Source organism: Callospermophilus lateralis, chromosome 7 (assembly GCF_048772815.1).
Source record: "Callospermophilus lateralis isolate mCalLat2 chromosome 7, mCalLat2.hap1, whole genome shotgun sequence".
Lineage (NCBI taxonomy): Eukaryota > Metazoa > Chordata > Mammalia > Rodentia > Sciuridae > Callospermophilus > Callospermophilus lateralis.
The window spans coordinates 28,848,802-28,865,454 of NC_135311.1; the positions used below are offsets into that span (position 1 = coordinate 28,848,802).

At 37.1% G+C, this 16,653-nt stretch overlaps 1 protein-coding gene across 2 annotated transcripts in view; it reads right to left on the reverse strand.

Moving 5' to 3' along the window:
• Window positions 1–14,768, reverse strand: part of Gpsm2 (G protein signaling modulator 2) — a 60,552-nt gene extending 45,784 nt beyond the window's left edge. Inside the window, exons 1-2 of one of the 2 annotated variants that reach the window (XM_076861628.1) lie at window positions 14,509–14,768; window positions 1,850–2,155 (exon numbers count right to left, since the gene is read on the reverse strand). In XM_076861628.1, the coding sequence (XP_076717743.1) occupies window positions 1,850–1,905 (56 nt within the window). In that variant the 5' untranslated portion in view covers window positions 1,906–2,155; window positions 14,509–14,768. The remainder of the gene's footprint in view (window positions 1–1,849; window positions 2,156–14,508) is intronic. The other variant, XM_076861630.1, reaches the window with a different exon arrangement.
• Between the last annotated feature and the right edge of the window lie 1,885 nt (window positions 14,769–16,653).

The following is a 16,653-nucleotide window of genomic DNA, read 5'->3' on the forward strand; positions in this document are numbered from 1 at the left end:
GCAGAAAACATCTTAGTGGTTCACATGAGTTATGTCCAATAAAGTTCAATGGACATGTATCAGACAATATGCTAAGCATAAAGGTTGCCTTGTGGAGCTAATAGTCAAAGAGAGCGGCAAAGAGGTAAAAACATACTGAATTTTAATGTAGTTGGTGCTAACAAACAGATGTGCAAAGGCAAAATGTGAGCACAGAGAGGGTCAAACTATGGCATTTAGAAATGGTTTCCAGGAGGAGATAACCTCTGAGCTGAATCTTAGATACTCAGTAGAATTAGTTAAAGAAAGAAATGGGAAGGGAATTCAGGTGATGGAGTATAGCATAAGTGAGAGCAAAGCCCTGAGATAAGAGACAGTGTAACATGCAAAAAAACAGCTCAAATACAAGGTGGAGAATGGCAGAAAATAAAGTCTATGGAACAGGTAGAAGTCAAATAATGGAAGATCTTGTATATTATGGTAAGCCTAGGTCTGCCCTACAGGTGATTAAGGTCACCTTGGGCATTAAGCAGAGAGGATGCATGGTTAGCTCTTTAGACTGAGCCCTCTTCCAAGAGGATAAGAATGGAAAACAAGGCAGTCTGGAGGGAAGATCCTGGAGACCTGAACTACAGCAATAGTGGAGAGGATGCAGATGAACAGATGAACATGAAAAACATTTAAGGCAGTCAAAACTGTTAACACCTCATGATGGATACAGAGAGTGAGAAGGAAGGAAAGTACATAAGGCTCAGGTTTTAAGAAAATTGTCCTAAAGGAAAGGGTAAAGCCATTTGATATTAAAAGCTCATCTTATATTGAATATCTTCCATTCTTCACTTGAATTTTTAAAAATTTTTAACAGAAATGTCTTTACCTTGACCATATAAACTTCCTTGGCATGATGGCCTAACATGAAAGATCTACTCCACAAGATGATCTCTTCACTCCTTCCTAAACATATGTTAAGGAATCTAAGACTTGGTAGCAAAACACCTTCACTCCTAGATTCTGAATTTTACTCACTGATACAAAATTCCCGTGTCTGTTTCATTAACTTGTAATAGTTTTGATAAACGATTAACTATTGGGCTGGGTTTGTGGCTCAGCGGTAGAGTGCTCACCTAGCATATGCGAGGCCCTGGGTTCAATCCTCAGCACCACATAAAAATAAAAAATAAAGACATTGTGTCTATCTACAACTAAAAAATATTTAAAAAAGAATTACCTAAATTTAATTTAATTACAACTAAATCATTGTTTGTTTTTATTTTATGGTTTGGACAGAACTTCCAGAATAAATGTTAAACAATAATGATATTGTACATATATGTACATATATGCTTACTTTGTTCCTATTATATCAGAAACATCACTAATATATTATCACTAAATGTTAAACTGTCTATAGATTGGTCATGTTTAGAACATACCCACCCTTTCAAATTTCATTCAATACTCATTTGTTTAAAAAGGCATTTATGAGAGATTGCCATTTAAAAATTATAACACAACAGATTGGTCCTTTAGCTGGCAACATAAAAAAGCCATCTTTTATCCTCCAAATATTTAAAATATACTCAATGTTAATATTTGTGTTGCATAAAAATTATAAAATATAAATAACTACTCATAAACTCTTTCAGAGAACACTAATGAACAAATTATAGTACATAATGGGTCTCTGCTATCATTTTCCTATAGAAAGTGTACAAAAACTTGAAACCATCCCAACAAAAAGAAAACATTGCTTACAGAAGATACTGTTACTGGTATATTTTGAATATTTTCAAATTGAAATATGAAATGGTCAGAGTTAAGTTCATGTTTAAGGACTAAAAGTCATCCACTAAGAAAGGAATAGTCTTACCTGTAACGAACATGAAAAGAATGGTCTTCCCTCATGCTTATCAAATTTTCCTCCATCGAGTCATATTATAAGCTGAGTAAAATATAAAATTATTTTATTTTGTGCCAATCCAGTTCTTTACAATGTAGAATTGTTCGCAGAACATTGTCCGGTTAGTATATTAATGAGTTGGTGTTAATACATCCTAAGCGCCTGCTTCTTCTTTATTAATAGTGAAAGGAGGTCAATGTCAGACAGCTTAAAGGTTCAAAATATATCCCAAATCCTTGTATCTCTGGCCCTTTCAGCAGCACTTCAGCAACATTTCTGCAAAAGGAATACAAGATGCTTTGCTTGAAGTCCCATTTTCAAAGAATAACCTAAAGTAACCCTATGCTGTACATAATCACACAGTTAACTCCACAGACTGCTGTAATGTCAATCACTAGAGTAAACAGCAGAGGGCTTAACTGTCACCATGGAGATTCTAAATAAGGATATGAATATAAGAAATTTGTTTGAAAACTGCAATTTAGTTTTTAAAACTGGTTTAAAGTACAACTTTTTTTTTTTAATGGTACCGTGGACTGCATCCAGGGGTGCTTCACCACCGAACTACCTCCCCAGTCCTTTTTATTTTGAGACAGAGTCTCCCTAAGTTGTTCAGGCTGGCCTTGAACTTGTGATCCCTTGCCTCAGCCTCTCTGTAATCCCAGGATTACAGGTGTACACCTCCACGTCTGGCTAAAATACAATAATTTTATGTAATATTTTCTATTATAAACAATAATACAATAATATGCATCATAATTAACATCTTAAAACAAAATTATCATACTTCAAACTATTAACAAATCAAATGACAACCCAATAATAAGTTAATTCTAAATTCTGTAAATTTATTTCTTCAAAGATATCATACTGGGGTTAGGGTTGTAGCTCAGCGGTAGAGCACTTGCCTAGCACGGGCGAAGCCCTGGGTTCAATCCTCTGCATCACATAAAAATAAATAAGTAAAATAAAGGTGTTGTGTCCAACTACAACTAAAAAATAAATATTTTTTAAAAAATATATCATACTGATAATTGTTGTATTTATTTGTTGTCAAAGTATATTCTATTTAAACTCTCCCATATGTTTAAAATGTTTTTATTAATATTGAATAAGCACAATGTGTATGCTAAAAATAATGACACAACAAAACATTTACTTAACATGACCCAGTACAAAACAAAGAGCATTTCTAGTGCCTTTGAAGTCTCCTGGATACCCCAACTTAACCATCACCTTCCTTTCCTCTCTAAGGTAACCACCAAAATGAATTTTATTCATTATTCCCTTGCTTGTCTCCACAACTTGACCACAAATGTCTGCATAGCTCTAAATAACATATTACTCAGTTCTGTACAGTTTTGCTTACCACTATTTTCTGAGAATCATCTCAAATGTTGTTACACATTGCTACAATTAGCGCTTTTTATTTTTTGCTATACCCTATGCCATTATACCAAATGTATTTTTCATTCATGTATTGATGGACATTTGGACTGTAGTTTTGGAGGGTTTTGTTTTGTTTCTATTATTAAAAGTACTGCTATGAACATTGTTGGGAATAACAGTGTACTAGTTAGGCAGCAAAGCAGATACAGGAATGAAAAAGAGATAAAGAGATAAAAAATACTAAAAAGCAGTTGGAAGAAAAGAAAGACAAAATGAGAGGCTCCAACAGAGAGCTAACAGGAACACTGGAAGGAAAAACAGAGAGGAATAAAGGCAAAATCTCCAGTGATAAAGACAGAGTTTTCAGAATTGAAGACTTGAAGCAGCAGATTGAAGCAGCACATTGTCTTGAACAGGACAAAGAGAAATGAATTCACTCCCAAATATAACACAGAAACTACAGTATGTCAGATATGAACTATAACCTTTAAGGTAACAGCTGAGACAGACAAACAAGGAAAAATAAATAAATATACAATAGTGAAGGCTATAAACAACCCTTACAGGTCAGTCAGTCCAACGTTTTACTACAGCATTCCTGGAAAGGTCTTAAATAGCTAATCCTAATTCTGAAAAGTCATGTCCTGGTTCTTCCTTCTGCCACCATATTCAAGAAAGCCTAGTTCTTCTTCCGTATAACATTTAAAAAATATATTTTGGCTATAACATAAAGCAGAATGTAAACAATTGACACCCATTGCTTGGTTAATTAAGTACAGTTAAGTTAATAGGGAACAGAGCAGTAAAGCAAGAGGGTGGAAGGTGGAAAGGGCCAGCCTTGAGAATACTGACAAAGCTTCCTAGAGGAAATAAGGTTTTGATAAGAAACACACAAATATCATTCCTCTATTCCCTCTCTTATCCAATAAAGAAAGTGGTAACATAAAAAAGGACAAAAAGGCAGGTGGCAATGATTAATACAACAAATTTCCTTTTGTTCCAAATTCTACTGGCCTCTTTTTTTTTCTTAATAAAAAAACATTAGTAAGAGGAATTGGTATAGATACTCAGAATAACAGCTCCCAAGTGCACCTAGATTGGCAACTAAATTGGCAACTCAACAGCCTTCCATTATCCACTATGAGGTTTAGCCTGTTATTTATAAAGTGGGGCAGAAGGAAAAGTACTAGAATTTACTTTACTTCAATTAAATTGTGTTTAATTTAAATATTTTTCTCATATATGAAATCATAATAAAATTTCAAATATTACTAATCATTTAAAATGTTAATTTCAGGGTTGGGGTTGTTGCTCAGCAGTAGAGCACTCACCTAACACATGCGAGGACCTGGGTTTGATCCTCAGCACCACATAAAAATAAATAAATAAAATAAAGGTGTGTCCAACTACAACTAAAAAATAAAATCTTTTAAAAAATGTTAATTTTCTACTTATTAAAATGTAAATATGTTAAATGCTTACATATATTCATTTACATGTTTAACAAATTAACAAATGTATATAAAAGAAGTTGCAAAGTACCTTACTTGATGAAAACCACATAGAGATACTTTTAAAATAATTAACTCTGATGTATTTGTCGCCCCTAATGCTAGAGATCAAATTCAGGCCCATGTACATGCTAGGTAAGCACTCTACTGCCAAGCTACATCCCCAGCCTTAAAATGAATTTAAAAAGCAAGAAGACAGAGAATTCTATTCACTATTTTACTACAGACAGGTTTTTGTTTGTTTGTTTGTTTGTTTGTTTAAAGCCAGGGACACTCTCTCACTGAGTTATGTCACCACTCTTTTTAATATGGTTATACTGGCCAGGCACAGTGGCACAAGCCTGTAATTCTAGAGGCTCAGGAAGCTAACGCAGGAGGATGGCATAATTCAAAGCCAGCCTCAGCAACATGGAGACACTAAGCAACTCAGTGAGACCCTGTCTCTAAATAAAATACAAAATAGGGCTGGAAATGTGGCTCAGTGGTTGAGTGCCCCCGAGTTCAATCCCTGGTACCAAAAGAAAAAAAAAATTTATATATATATATATATATATATATATATATATATATATATATATATATATATATTTTTTTTTTTTTTTTTTTCATACTATTCTAAAAAGTATACAAAAAAGTATCTATAACAGGGCTGGGGCTCAGTGGTAGGTAGTGCACTTGCCTGGCATGTGTGAGGCACTGGGTTGGGTTTTCAGCACCGCGTGTAAGTAAATAAAGGTCTATCAACAACTAAAAAAATAATTTTAAAAAAAGTATCTATGACAGTCAAGTAGTGTTCTACTCCCCACTGCACTGGGGATCAATAACCCAAGGCCTCACACATGCTAGGCAAACCCTTTACCACTGAGCTACACAATTCCCCAACCCAGTAGCATTTTTTATCTTAAAATGATTCACTTGGATAAGAAAATTTAATGACAGGACCATGAACTGGTAATGGAAATTATAAGTTTGAAAGTATACTGAGAAGTCATCAAGTTTAACCTCCGACCTCCATTAAGATTTATAACTGCTGGGGGAGGGGAATGGTATATGCCTGTAATCCCAGTGATTTGGGAGACTAAGGCAAGGAGGATCACAAGTTTGAGGCCAATCTGGGTAATTTAGCAAGACCCTCTCTCAAAAAAATGAAAAGGGCTGGGGATGTGGCTCAGTGGTAGAGCACCTCTATGCTCAAACCCTAGTATGGGGGTGGGGAGGGGTTAGAACTAATAATTATTTACAAGAATTATTAGTCACTAATAATTTTAGTCGCCACAATTTATTAATCCCTAATAATAAACCAGACTTCATAATTCATCCCTTAATAGCATTTCTCAAACAATTAAATAACTAGTACACTGTTTCACATTTATTGAGTCCATCCCCATCCCCGCTCTCAGAGAACCCTTTTCAGGAACCCCACATATAATAACCTACCTACTAGGAGGACTGAACCCAGGAACTCATGAGAACCAGGCAAGTGTTTTACCAATGAGCCACACTCCCAGCCCCGGGAGACTATATAGCTAGGCTGACTTCTAAGCACTGAACAAAGTATGTAATCAGAGTGGGCAAGAAAGGCTGGCCCTTCATCCAAGAAATACTAGCTCTGCTTTACTCTGCTGGCAGTAAAAAAAAGTCTGCAAACAAACTAGTGACCAAGAAAAACAAAGCACACACAATTACATTTATGTCTATTGTGCTTATTTGAATTTATTGAAACCATCTGATCCTAATTGCAATTTAAACAATGTATCTTTTGGTCTGCTTCTTTCATTCAAGGACCTACATAAACTGGCAACACCCATTATATAATATAACTTACTTTTCTTGTCTCCAAGTTAGATCATCTAAATCCTTTAAACTTTTCATATCCGAATAATTCCCTCTAAGATACAATATTCAAATTCTCCAAAACCATTTAGTTGTAATGTTTTAAGTAAGATACACAGTCTTTTATCAATCTGAGTAGGGATAGACATGAGGAAGAACTAAGAATATATTTAAAACAAAGTTACTATATTAAATTTCAGAGCACAGGTTATAGGAACAAATAAACATAAAAATCATGGGGGAGGAGCTGGGGTTGTGGCCCAGCTGTAGAGCCCTCACCTAGCAGTGCCAGGTGCTGGGTTCCATCCTCAGCACCACATAAATAAATAAATAAATAAATAAAATTAAGGTATAAAAAAATTATGGGGTAAATAAACTAGGATGCCAGAATATCCACCTGTAGAATGAACTCAACTTATCTTAGATAAACTGGTTATTTTCTGTCAAATGATCACATATTTGTTAGTAAACCCTAATTTATTTTTAGATGGACTAAAGGTGGCTTGTCACCTAATCCAGCCGCCTTCCGCCCCCACCCCCCAAAATACACATAGTGCTAGGGATGGAAATCAGGGCCCCAAGCATGCTACTCAAGCACTCTACCATTGAGATGGATTCCCAGCCCCACAAATTTCTATTTCTGACTACATTTTCTCTGGAGGAGAAGAAACAAGATGACAAGTAAAAGAAATGATACAAGCAGGGGCTGGGGTTGTGGCTCAGTGGTGGAGTGCTTGTGTAGTATACACAAGGTGCTGGGTTCAATCCTCAGCACCACATAAAAATAAATAAAAATAAAGGCAAAAAAAAAAAAAGAAATGATACAAGCAAAATTAAGAGTAGGATGGTAAGACTAGGAAATATAGGAAAATATGAGGCAAACATGTACAGATAAACACTCAGTTTGACTTTATTTAAACTGAATGTTGATAAAGCAACTAAAGGCAAAAAGAATGATTTTAACATTAGAATATATAACTAATGTGAGCAACTAGCGCCTAAAGCAATGGCAGTTGGGCCCAAGAATGGCTGGACACTTGATAAAGCAACCTAAGAATATCTAGAGAAAAATGTAAACAATACCCATCAATGGAGAGGCAAAGATCAAGTGGCAACAGAGAGCTTTCAAGATTTCCAATCCAGAAAAGAGATAAAACAGCAGCAATACCCTCAGTGATTAACAAACTGGATTACAAGAGAGCTATTATAGAAAGAAAACAATGGAATACTTATACCAAATGGCTAGTTGATAAATTGCTATATTCATATGTTAACAGCTGAGAGAAAGATAAAGATATAAAGCTTCAGATATAAAAATTTGATAAATGGGAAAAGGTTGGGGGGGGGGGAAAGAAATAAGTAGTATTCCTGAATCTTTGTACATCTTTTAAAACTAAAATTTTAAAAAGTACCACCAATAATATCTAAATATAATATGTCAGTAATTAATTGGCAAACTTAAAGAGAAATTCCATGGGGTTGGCAAAAATACATAGGGCTGGGGATCAATGGTAGAGCACTTGTCTACCATGTGAGGCACTGAATTTGATCCTCAGCACCACACAAAAATAAATAAATAAAGGTATTCTGTCCACCTACAATTAAAAAAAATTTTTTTAAAACTGTGAAGTAGGGGCTCGGGATGTGGCTCAAGTGGTAGCGCCTCGCCTGGCATGCCTGAGGCACTGGGTTTGATCCTCAGCACCACATAAAAAAAATAAAACAAAATAAAGATATTGTGTCCATCTAAAACTAAATAATAAATATTAAAAAAAACTGTGAACTAAAGATGAACTTGATATCATATATATGTAGCCAAGTACACACCTGTAATTCCAGCAACTCAGGAGGCTGAGGCTGGAGGATCACAAGTTTGAGGCCTGCCTCAGCAACTTAGCAAGGTCCTAGCAACTTAGTTAACACTTGTCTCAAAAATAAATAAATAAATAAATAAAAACAGCTGGGACTATGGCTCAGTGGTTAAGCACTCTTGGGTTTAATCCCCAGTACCAAAAAAAAGATTACATATATGTATCTATATCTAACAGTGTTGAGCATGATTTTAGTATTAACTCACAACTACCATACATTCCAAAAATACATTGCTTTACACAATCCCGATTAATAAAATAACTGCAATCATAATGCTTACTTAAATATAACATCCTGTTCTCTATCATTGTGGAGAAATAGAGATTTCCTATAAATTATGCTGCAAAACTAGATTTACTAGAGATTACGCTGTAAAAACTATATCAATAAAGTTATTCTTAAGCAAATTTATAATCCTAAAGAATGTACTTCAAGGGCTGGGGATGTGGCTCAAGTGGTAGCACACTCGCCTAGCATGCATGAGGCACTGGGTTCGATTCTCAGCACCACATAAAAATAAAATAAAGATATTGTGTCCACATAAAACTAAAATATAAATATTTTTTAAAAAATGTACTTCAACGGGCTCAGGAGCAGAGTGCTTGCCTCGCACATGTGAGGCACTGGGTTCAATCCTCAGCACCACATAAAAATAAATAAGTAAATAAATTATGTCCATCTACAGCTAAAAAATATTTTAAAAAGGAATATTAATATGTTTGGACATATTAATATTGGACATAGCTCAGCTGTAGAGCCTAATGTGCTCTGGATTTGATACCAACACTGCAAAAAGAAAAAAATAATACACATATGTTCAACTAAAGGAAAAAGGTCTTATACTATACTTGTAAACAATATTTTTTCCCCTTGTTTTTATATCTCATCAAACTGAACTCCAGAGTAAGAACAGTGTTAATTTTATATCCTATAAAACTATTTTAAGTAGATAATAGTCTTTTTAATCTATTAATAAAATGAATGATCTTTTGAAAAGAGTTTTGACTTGACTCTTGCATAAGAAAAAAAAAAAAAATTTCTAAAACAGGTGCTATTATCCTAGCTACTTGGGAAGCTGAGGCAGGAGGATAGAAATTAGATACCAGCCTGGATAACTTAATCAGACACTGTCTCAAAAAAACATAAACAAACAAAAAATACAGGGGAACTAGGGATTTAGATCCGTAGTAGGGGGCCTTGAGTTCAATCCACAGTGCCAGTGAATGAAAGCATAATAAAATTAAAAAAAAAAAAAGACTGGAAATGTAACTCAATGGAGATTTAAGCCCCCCCCCACACACACGTATTTCTAGATAATTATTAGCACATAAAATTGGATACATAGAAGTATTAGAAAATCAAAGTTATAAAAGATACAATGAAGCTGGGTGCAGTAGCTCATACCTGTACTCCCAGCAGCTTAGGAGACTGAGGCAGGAGGATCCAGAGTTCAAAGCCAGCCTTAGCAATTTAGCAAGACCTTAAGGAACTCAGTGAGAACCTGTCTCTAAATAAAATACAAAAAGAGGCTAGAGATGTGGCTCAGTAGTTAAGTGTCCCTGGGTTCAATCCCTGGTACAAAAAAAAAAAAAAAAGATACTATGACTTTTCAAAAAAGATTCAAAACTTTAGTTAATCCCAATTATATAGTCAATATCAAAATGACAATTTGGTATAAAAACAAAAGATTATAAAAATACTAAGGATTCAAACTAAGCCCAATTTCTACCAAAAAAGAAAGACCAACCTAAATATATACATATTTATGTCATTCCATTTTCCTATCCATAATCATTTTGTTAATAAATGAAAATGAATTGAAATTTTATCTTTTTAGGGCCGATAGAAATTGGACAAACATGATACAATTAACAGCTCAAAAAATAAATTCAAAATAAATAATCTTATGAACACATTAACAGAAAAAAAGAGAAATAAGTATTAGTAAATAATGGGAAGTATACAACTTTGAGAAAAACTAGTTACAAAGTCTCCACAGAACATGTTTCAAAATTTTTTCAAAATTTTTTTTTGGAGGGAGTGGGTATTGGGGATTGAACTCAGGGGCATTCAACCACTGACCCACATCCCCAGTCCTCTTTTGTATTTTGTTTAGAGACAGGTTCTCCCTGAGTTGTTGGAGCCTCGCTTTTGCTGAGACTAGTTTTGAACTCATGATCCTCCTGCCTCAGTCTCTTGAGCCACTGGGTTTACAAGCATGCACCACTGTGCCCCACTGACCCACGATCTTTTATTGCTATAGTCCTCCCTTATCTGTGATTTCACTTTCCCTTGATTCAGTTACCAACAATCAACCACAGCCAAAAAATATTAAATGGAAAACTCCAGAAAATAGAAGTTCATAAGGTTTAAATTGAACAGCATTCTGAGTAGCATGATGAAATATTTTAACTCCACCCAGGCTATGAATCATCATCAGTTTGTCTACTGTATCCATGCTGTATATACTACCTGCCCATCCATCACTCAGTAACTGCTATCTTGGTTATCAGACTGACTATCCCAGTATTACACCCCTTGTATTCAAGTAACCCTTATTTTACTTTATATTGGTTCCAAAGTGCAAGAGTAGATATGTTGGCAATTTTATTTCATTATAGTTATAATTGTTGTATTTTATTGTTGATGTTAATTTCTTACTACATCTAATTTATAAATTAAAGTTTACATACATGTGTCTATACAGGAAAAAATATAGTTTTATAAAGATTTTTATTAGCATATTTACACACACACATCTTAGATGCCTAAAACCTCAAATAGTACCAAACACTACACAGAGGTCTTGGAAGTATCCTCCATGGACAACTGGGGATTGTTGTACTGGTTAACCACCAGCTTCAATCACTCAATATTCACAGATATGATCATTTAAAAGCCAAATAGTGAAATAGAATAGAAGTGTCCTTTCTACTGAGCATTGTTTTTCAGTAGTAAATGACATAAATGTTTCTGTAACACAAGGGCTTTAAAAAGTAAAACCTGGTTTCAAATACATTTCTAAGCAGAAATCAATCCCAAATGCAAAAGGATTATAAAAGCTGAAAAAAAGAGCCCCTAAAGAGTTTGAATTCATTCATAGAAGCCAGGCACTGTGGTGCACAACCAGCAACCCAGGAAGCTGAGGCAGGAGGATCAAAAGTTTGAGGCCAGCCTCGATAACTTATTGAGGTCCTAAGCAACAGAGCAAGAGCCTGTTTCAAAAATTTTTTAAAAGATACAAATTGGTGTGAATATACTATATAGATAACAAAAGATATGAAAAATTGTGCTCTATATATGTAATAAGAATTATAATGCATTCCAAAGGGATATAGCTCAGTGGTAAAGAATCCCAATACCAAAAAAAAAAAAAATTCTTCATAGGAAAATATACTATCATCACTCTGTGAGAAAATAATTGTTTCTATTCAGCTCAATAATGTTACATGATGATATGGAAGGAAAAATTCTAATGAAAAAGGACCAGAGAAAGATTTTAAGAAGCAAAAAAATCTGTACTGCACCATGAAGGAAGGCAAATATTCCAGTCAAGGGAAACAACTCAAGCAAAAGCAAGAAGGTAGGAACACATATATTGTGTTTTAGGATAAGAATACTGGGTTAGGAGGAATCAAAGTGATGTCTGAAAACACAGAACAATTCCAAACCGTAAGACTCTGACTATGTGGCTGAAGTACATATTTGGCATTGTATTTATACAATGGGGAACGTTGTAGGTTTTTTTTAAGCAAATAAAAAGGAAAATTGGATCTGTAGTAGGAAGATAAACTGCAGCATCATACAAAGCAGGTGAGGAGACAGGCAGAAATATACACAGAAAACAATTACTGAAAAGGAAGCCTCCTATTACTGCACAACATCAAGCACACTGCTTTGCACACGTCCAACGAACTTCTTGATTTCATGTCTGGGAAAAAGATAGGAACTATGAAGCAGCAAAGAATGCTATACTAGTCAGAAAACTGTACTTTAATACTTTCTTGCTCTATGGTAAAGAGTACATTCATATTCATGCAAATTACTCAGAAAAGTCTTACTCTTAATTTATAATTTTTTAAATAAAAATGACATAAGGATATTGAAAATGTTAGGCAATTTAGATGACAATGAAAGCAAGACAGTAGTTCTAAAAGAAGGATGGAAATATTTCTGCAGAGTTCACAATAAAACACAAGACCTAGAGGCATCTTTAAGTAGAATTATGTACCACAAATGGGATCCAGGCACATGCTGAGCTTTAAATACAAGCATTACAACATGTTTGAGTTCAAACCATGGTTTTAATCCCAGAACAGAGTTATAAGATCTTAAGTGAAATTCTCATAGGTGGAGTGAGCATAATTATACTTAACAATGTGTTGTGATGATTACAGATAGGATTTGTAAAGTACCTAACCCAGTGCCTGGCTCTGGCACATAACAAAAGTTCTCAATAAAGAACAAAGTAATGAAATAGCTGTTGTTATTATCACAAAATAGAATACATGTGTTAGATTTGGAATAGTCTAAATCCATGTCAAGTTTTCAACTTTAGAACTGCAAAAATTTACAAATTTCACTTTTTAAGTAAATCTTAGAAATATTTTATGCTTAAAGAAGAGGCCATTTTGAAAACTAGAACTTTGAAAACTAGTATATCCTATCACTGTTGTAATTCAGTCTATTACCAAGTCTCAGATTTCTATTAAAACGTTTGTAACACTACTTGGCTGATCGAATAAAGGAAGAAACTACGACTAAACTGTCAAAGAGGATTTTAGGGATATGCCTCTAAGGCAATATCACACAATCCTTTACTTCACAACCAGTTCACTCCTCAAATTATAAACAGCCTGAGAAACTGCTTCCCGAAAGGAATCCACGGAAAGGAGTAAAGAAGAGTAGGTCTGAGATCCTCCCTCACCCTTAAACTCCTACCCTTCCTTAACGCACACCAAGAAGACCAACAGTGGGTCCCTATTTCACTTCTAAACCAAAGCTGCTCCTCAATAGAGAGGACCCACGCCAACACCCTGGCTATTATCAGTCCGGAAATCTTAGGTGCATAGTTCTAAAGTGGCAATTTCAAAATCAGCTTGGCTGGTCATGTTCGCTTCCAACACACGCGAGGCACCAACACCAGCCAACAGAGAGGAAAACCAAGAACCTACTTCTCTTAATTCTACCACGGTTAAATTATGCATTAAGGGAAATACAATTTCCACCCTCACTCGTTTTCTTGAACAGAGTTCAAGTGATACTAGTTAAAATTACCCAACTGGTTATCCTTAAAACATAACCTTTGAAGATAGTCTGCAGATTTCAAGAAAAGGTTTTCTTAAAGATTTTAAACTTGTTTGCAGCAATTGCCAATTTCATTTTCTCAACAGAAAAAACTGACCAGTTGGTGCTCAAGGGTTCACGAATTTAGCTATCAAGCGCCCGACTGCAAGTGACGGCGACGCGCCTACGATTAGATTCCACAGGGATCCGTATTTCAAATCTACTGTCCACTACGCTCAGAATACACGAGAAGTCACTGTACCCTGGCATACTTTTTATTTTAAAGAATCTAAGGAACGAAGCTCTTCAAGTCTCACCCTCATTAAGAAGTTTTCCTGTGTAACTCTATATATCAACCAGGCGAATGAGAATTCATACTCCATTTGTGTATGATGTGTCAAAATGCATTCTACTGTCATGTTTAACTAATTAGAGCAAATTTTTAAAAATTGGGGGGGAAAAGTTTTTACACAAGAAAGCAACTGAGCTCCCGCACTGGCGCGGGCGGCTCGGCACCCGGAATTGGCTTTCGGGACGTCTGGTCCCCCGCAAGGGCCCACAGATTAGAGCCACCCCGCCCCCTCAGCCCCGCACCGCGCTCGGCCCTCAAGGGACAAAGGAGGTCGCCCCCAGATTCCCGACAGAGGAGCCTACCCCAACTCCCACACTCACGCACCCCACCCCGCGCTCCCTGTGGGGCCCCTCAACGCCTCAGTCCCACAGCGCCGCACAACTCACCTCCAGCCGGCGGGCAGGTAACTATTGTGCGGAGGACTCCGCGGAGCTGAAGCACCTGCCCCGGGCGACAGGCGGGGGCTTAGGACCCCTCCCTCAGACCGGTCCGCGCGCCGCCGCGGGCGAGCCAGGCAGGGGCACCGCGGGAGGCAGACGCGCGCCCCCTGCGCCTGCCCCCGGAAGGTCACGTGGGCCAGAGTTCTGGACACCCCTCGCTTCCCCAGTGCGTGCCTCCGCCACCCAGGGGTCCCACAACGCCGTCAGCCCTCGGCGCCGGCGCTCCTCTGCGCCTGCGCCCCAGCTTCAGGCGCTCCCATTCAAACAGACAACGCCCCGCGTCTTTCGGACCAGCCAATGGCAATGGCCGGAGGCGGAGTGGGGCGGGGCTCTCGCCCGCTCCCGGCTCCCCGCTCCCCGCTCCTGGCTCCCCGCTCCCAGCTCCTGGCTCCCGGCTCCCTAGCCCAGGACCTGCGAGCCTGGCTGAACCGGCACTTGCGGGCCTCGGTACCCTCGGACCGGGGTCCTCTCCTCAACCACCAAATTGAAGTTTCTTTTCCACTTAGTTCTTCTCTAGACACGGAAAAGTGGAACAATAAGTACCGTGCGGAGTTCAGATAGGGTATAGCTTAGACCCCTTTAAAGGATGGGAGCCCCAGGCAAGTGCCTCCTTCCCTGAAGTCTGGGTCCCGCCCTAGAGAAAGAGTATTCCAAGTGGCAGATGCCGGATGTAGAAGGAAAAAAAAAGAGAGAGAGACTTCTGTGAAAGGAACAGAGGGACCCGTGTGAAAGTCTGAACAAGGCATCCTCAGTTCTTGACTCTCTGTGTCACAGTTCTAGCGTGTCCAGCTGTTGGAAAAGCAAACTTCTTTTTGCTGTAGGATCGCTGGTTCCCAGGAAAATTGGTTGGCAGTTTGCGTCAGTTTCAGCAGCTGCATTCCAAATACACCAAGAATACGTTTTATTTCTATTCACTTCTCCATATCTAATTGACCAAAAAATAGGTCTCAGATTCTTCAGCACTACAGTCTCTCCGGTGTAAAGAATCTGATGTTATTTCTCAAGTGGGTATTTCTGCACTAAAATGAAATTGAAATGTTTTACAGGGTTAGAGATATGCTTTAAAAAAAAAAAAAAAAAAACAGGAGCTGGGGTTGTGGCTCAGTGGTAGGTGCTCACCTAGCACGTGTGAGGCACTGGGTTGGATCCTCTGCACCACATAAAAATGAAATAAAGATATTGTGTTCACCACCTACAACTAAAAAATATTAAAAAGAAAAAAAAACGGCTTTCTGAATGATGGGTCATATATAGTGATCCAAGTAACATTTTTTATTAGGCAAATTGTTTAAAGCAACAGTGTTGGCTTCAAACTAGTCTTGGGTTTGAATTTCAACTCTGCCCAACTCTACAGATTGACTTTGAACAAGTGACATACCTTCTTTAATCTTCATTTCTTCACCTGTAAAACACAGATAAGATCCCTTCTAGTTAGAGTTTTAATGATGCTTCAGTGAGGTAAGGTTTATGAGGTGGTTGACTTAGGGCCTGATACAGAAACTGCTCAATACATGATACCTATTAGCATTAATATCAACAACCACCTTTAATATCAGGTTCTTAAAAGCAATAGCTGAATTAACTAGCTATACTATTTCAGAGGTATATATTATATTTCCTTTTGACTCATAAATTCTTTGAGGGTATTGATACTATGAAAGACACAAAGGAAGTGCAATATATTAAATTCTGCATGTCCAAAAAAATCATTATCCCCTCCCCCACCCCCCACCACAATGTGACTTCCTATTTCTGATATTAATTACCTCCATCTTCCTGATCTCTTAAATTGTCTTTCAGGCGGTATAAATCGGATGATGTTATCCTCTTACTTGAAAATTTTGGTGACTTCCCATTTGATTTTAAATAAAATCCAGATGCCTACCATAGATCACAAAACCTAAGCCATCTTGCCCTGCCTACCTCTCTACTCCTGTCCTCATATCTGACTTCTTTCCAAGTACACAAGGCATTCCTCTGGCCCTGGAATAGACCAAACTTCAAGGTCTTAGGACCTCCTTCCTGGCAGCTCCCTCTACTTAGGCTGTTCCCCAAGCTTTTTAAAAGACGGGTTTGGATTCATTCCTCAGC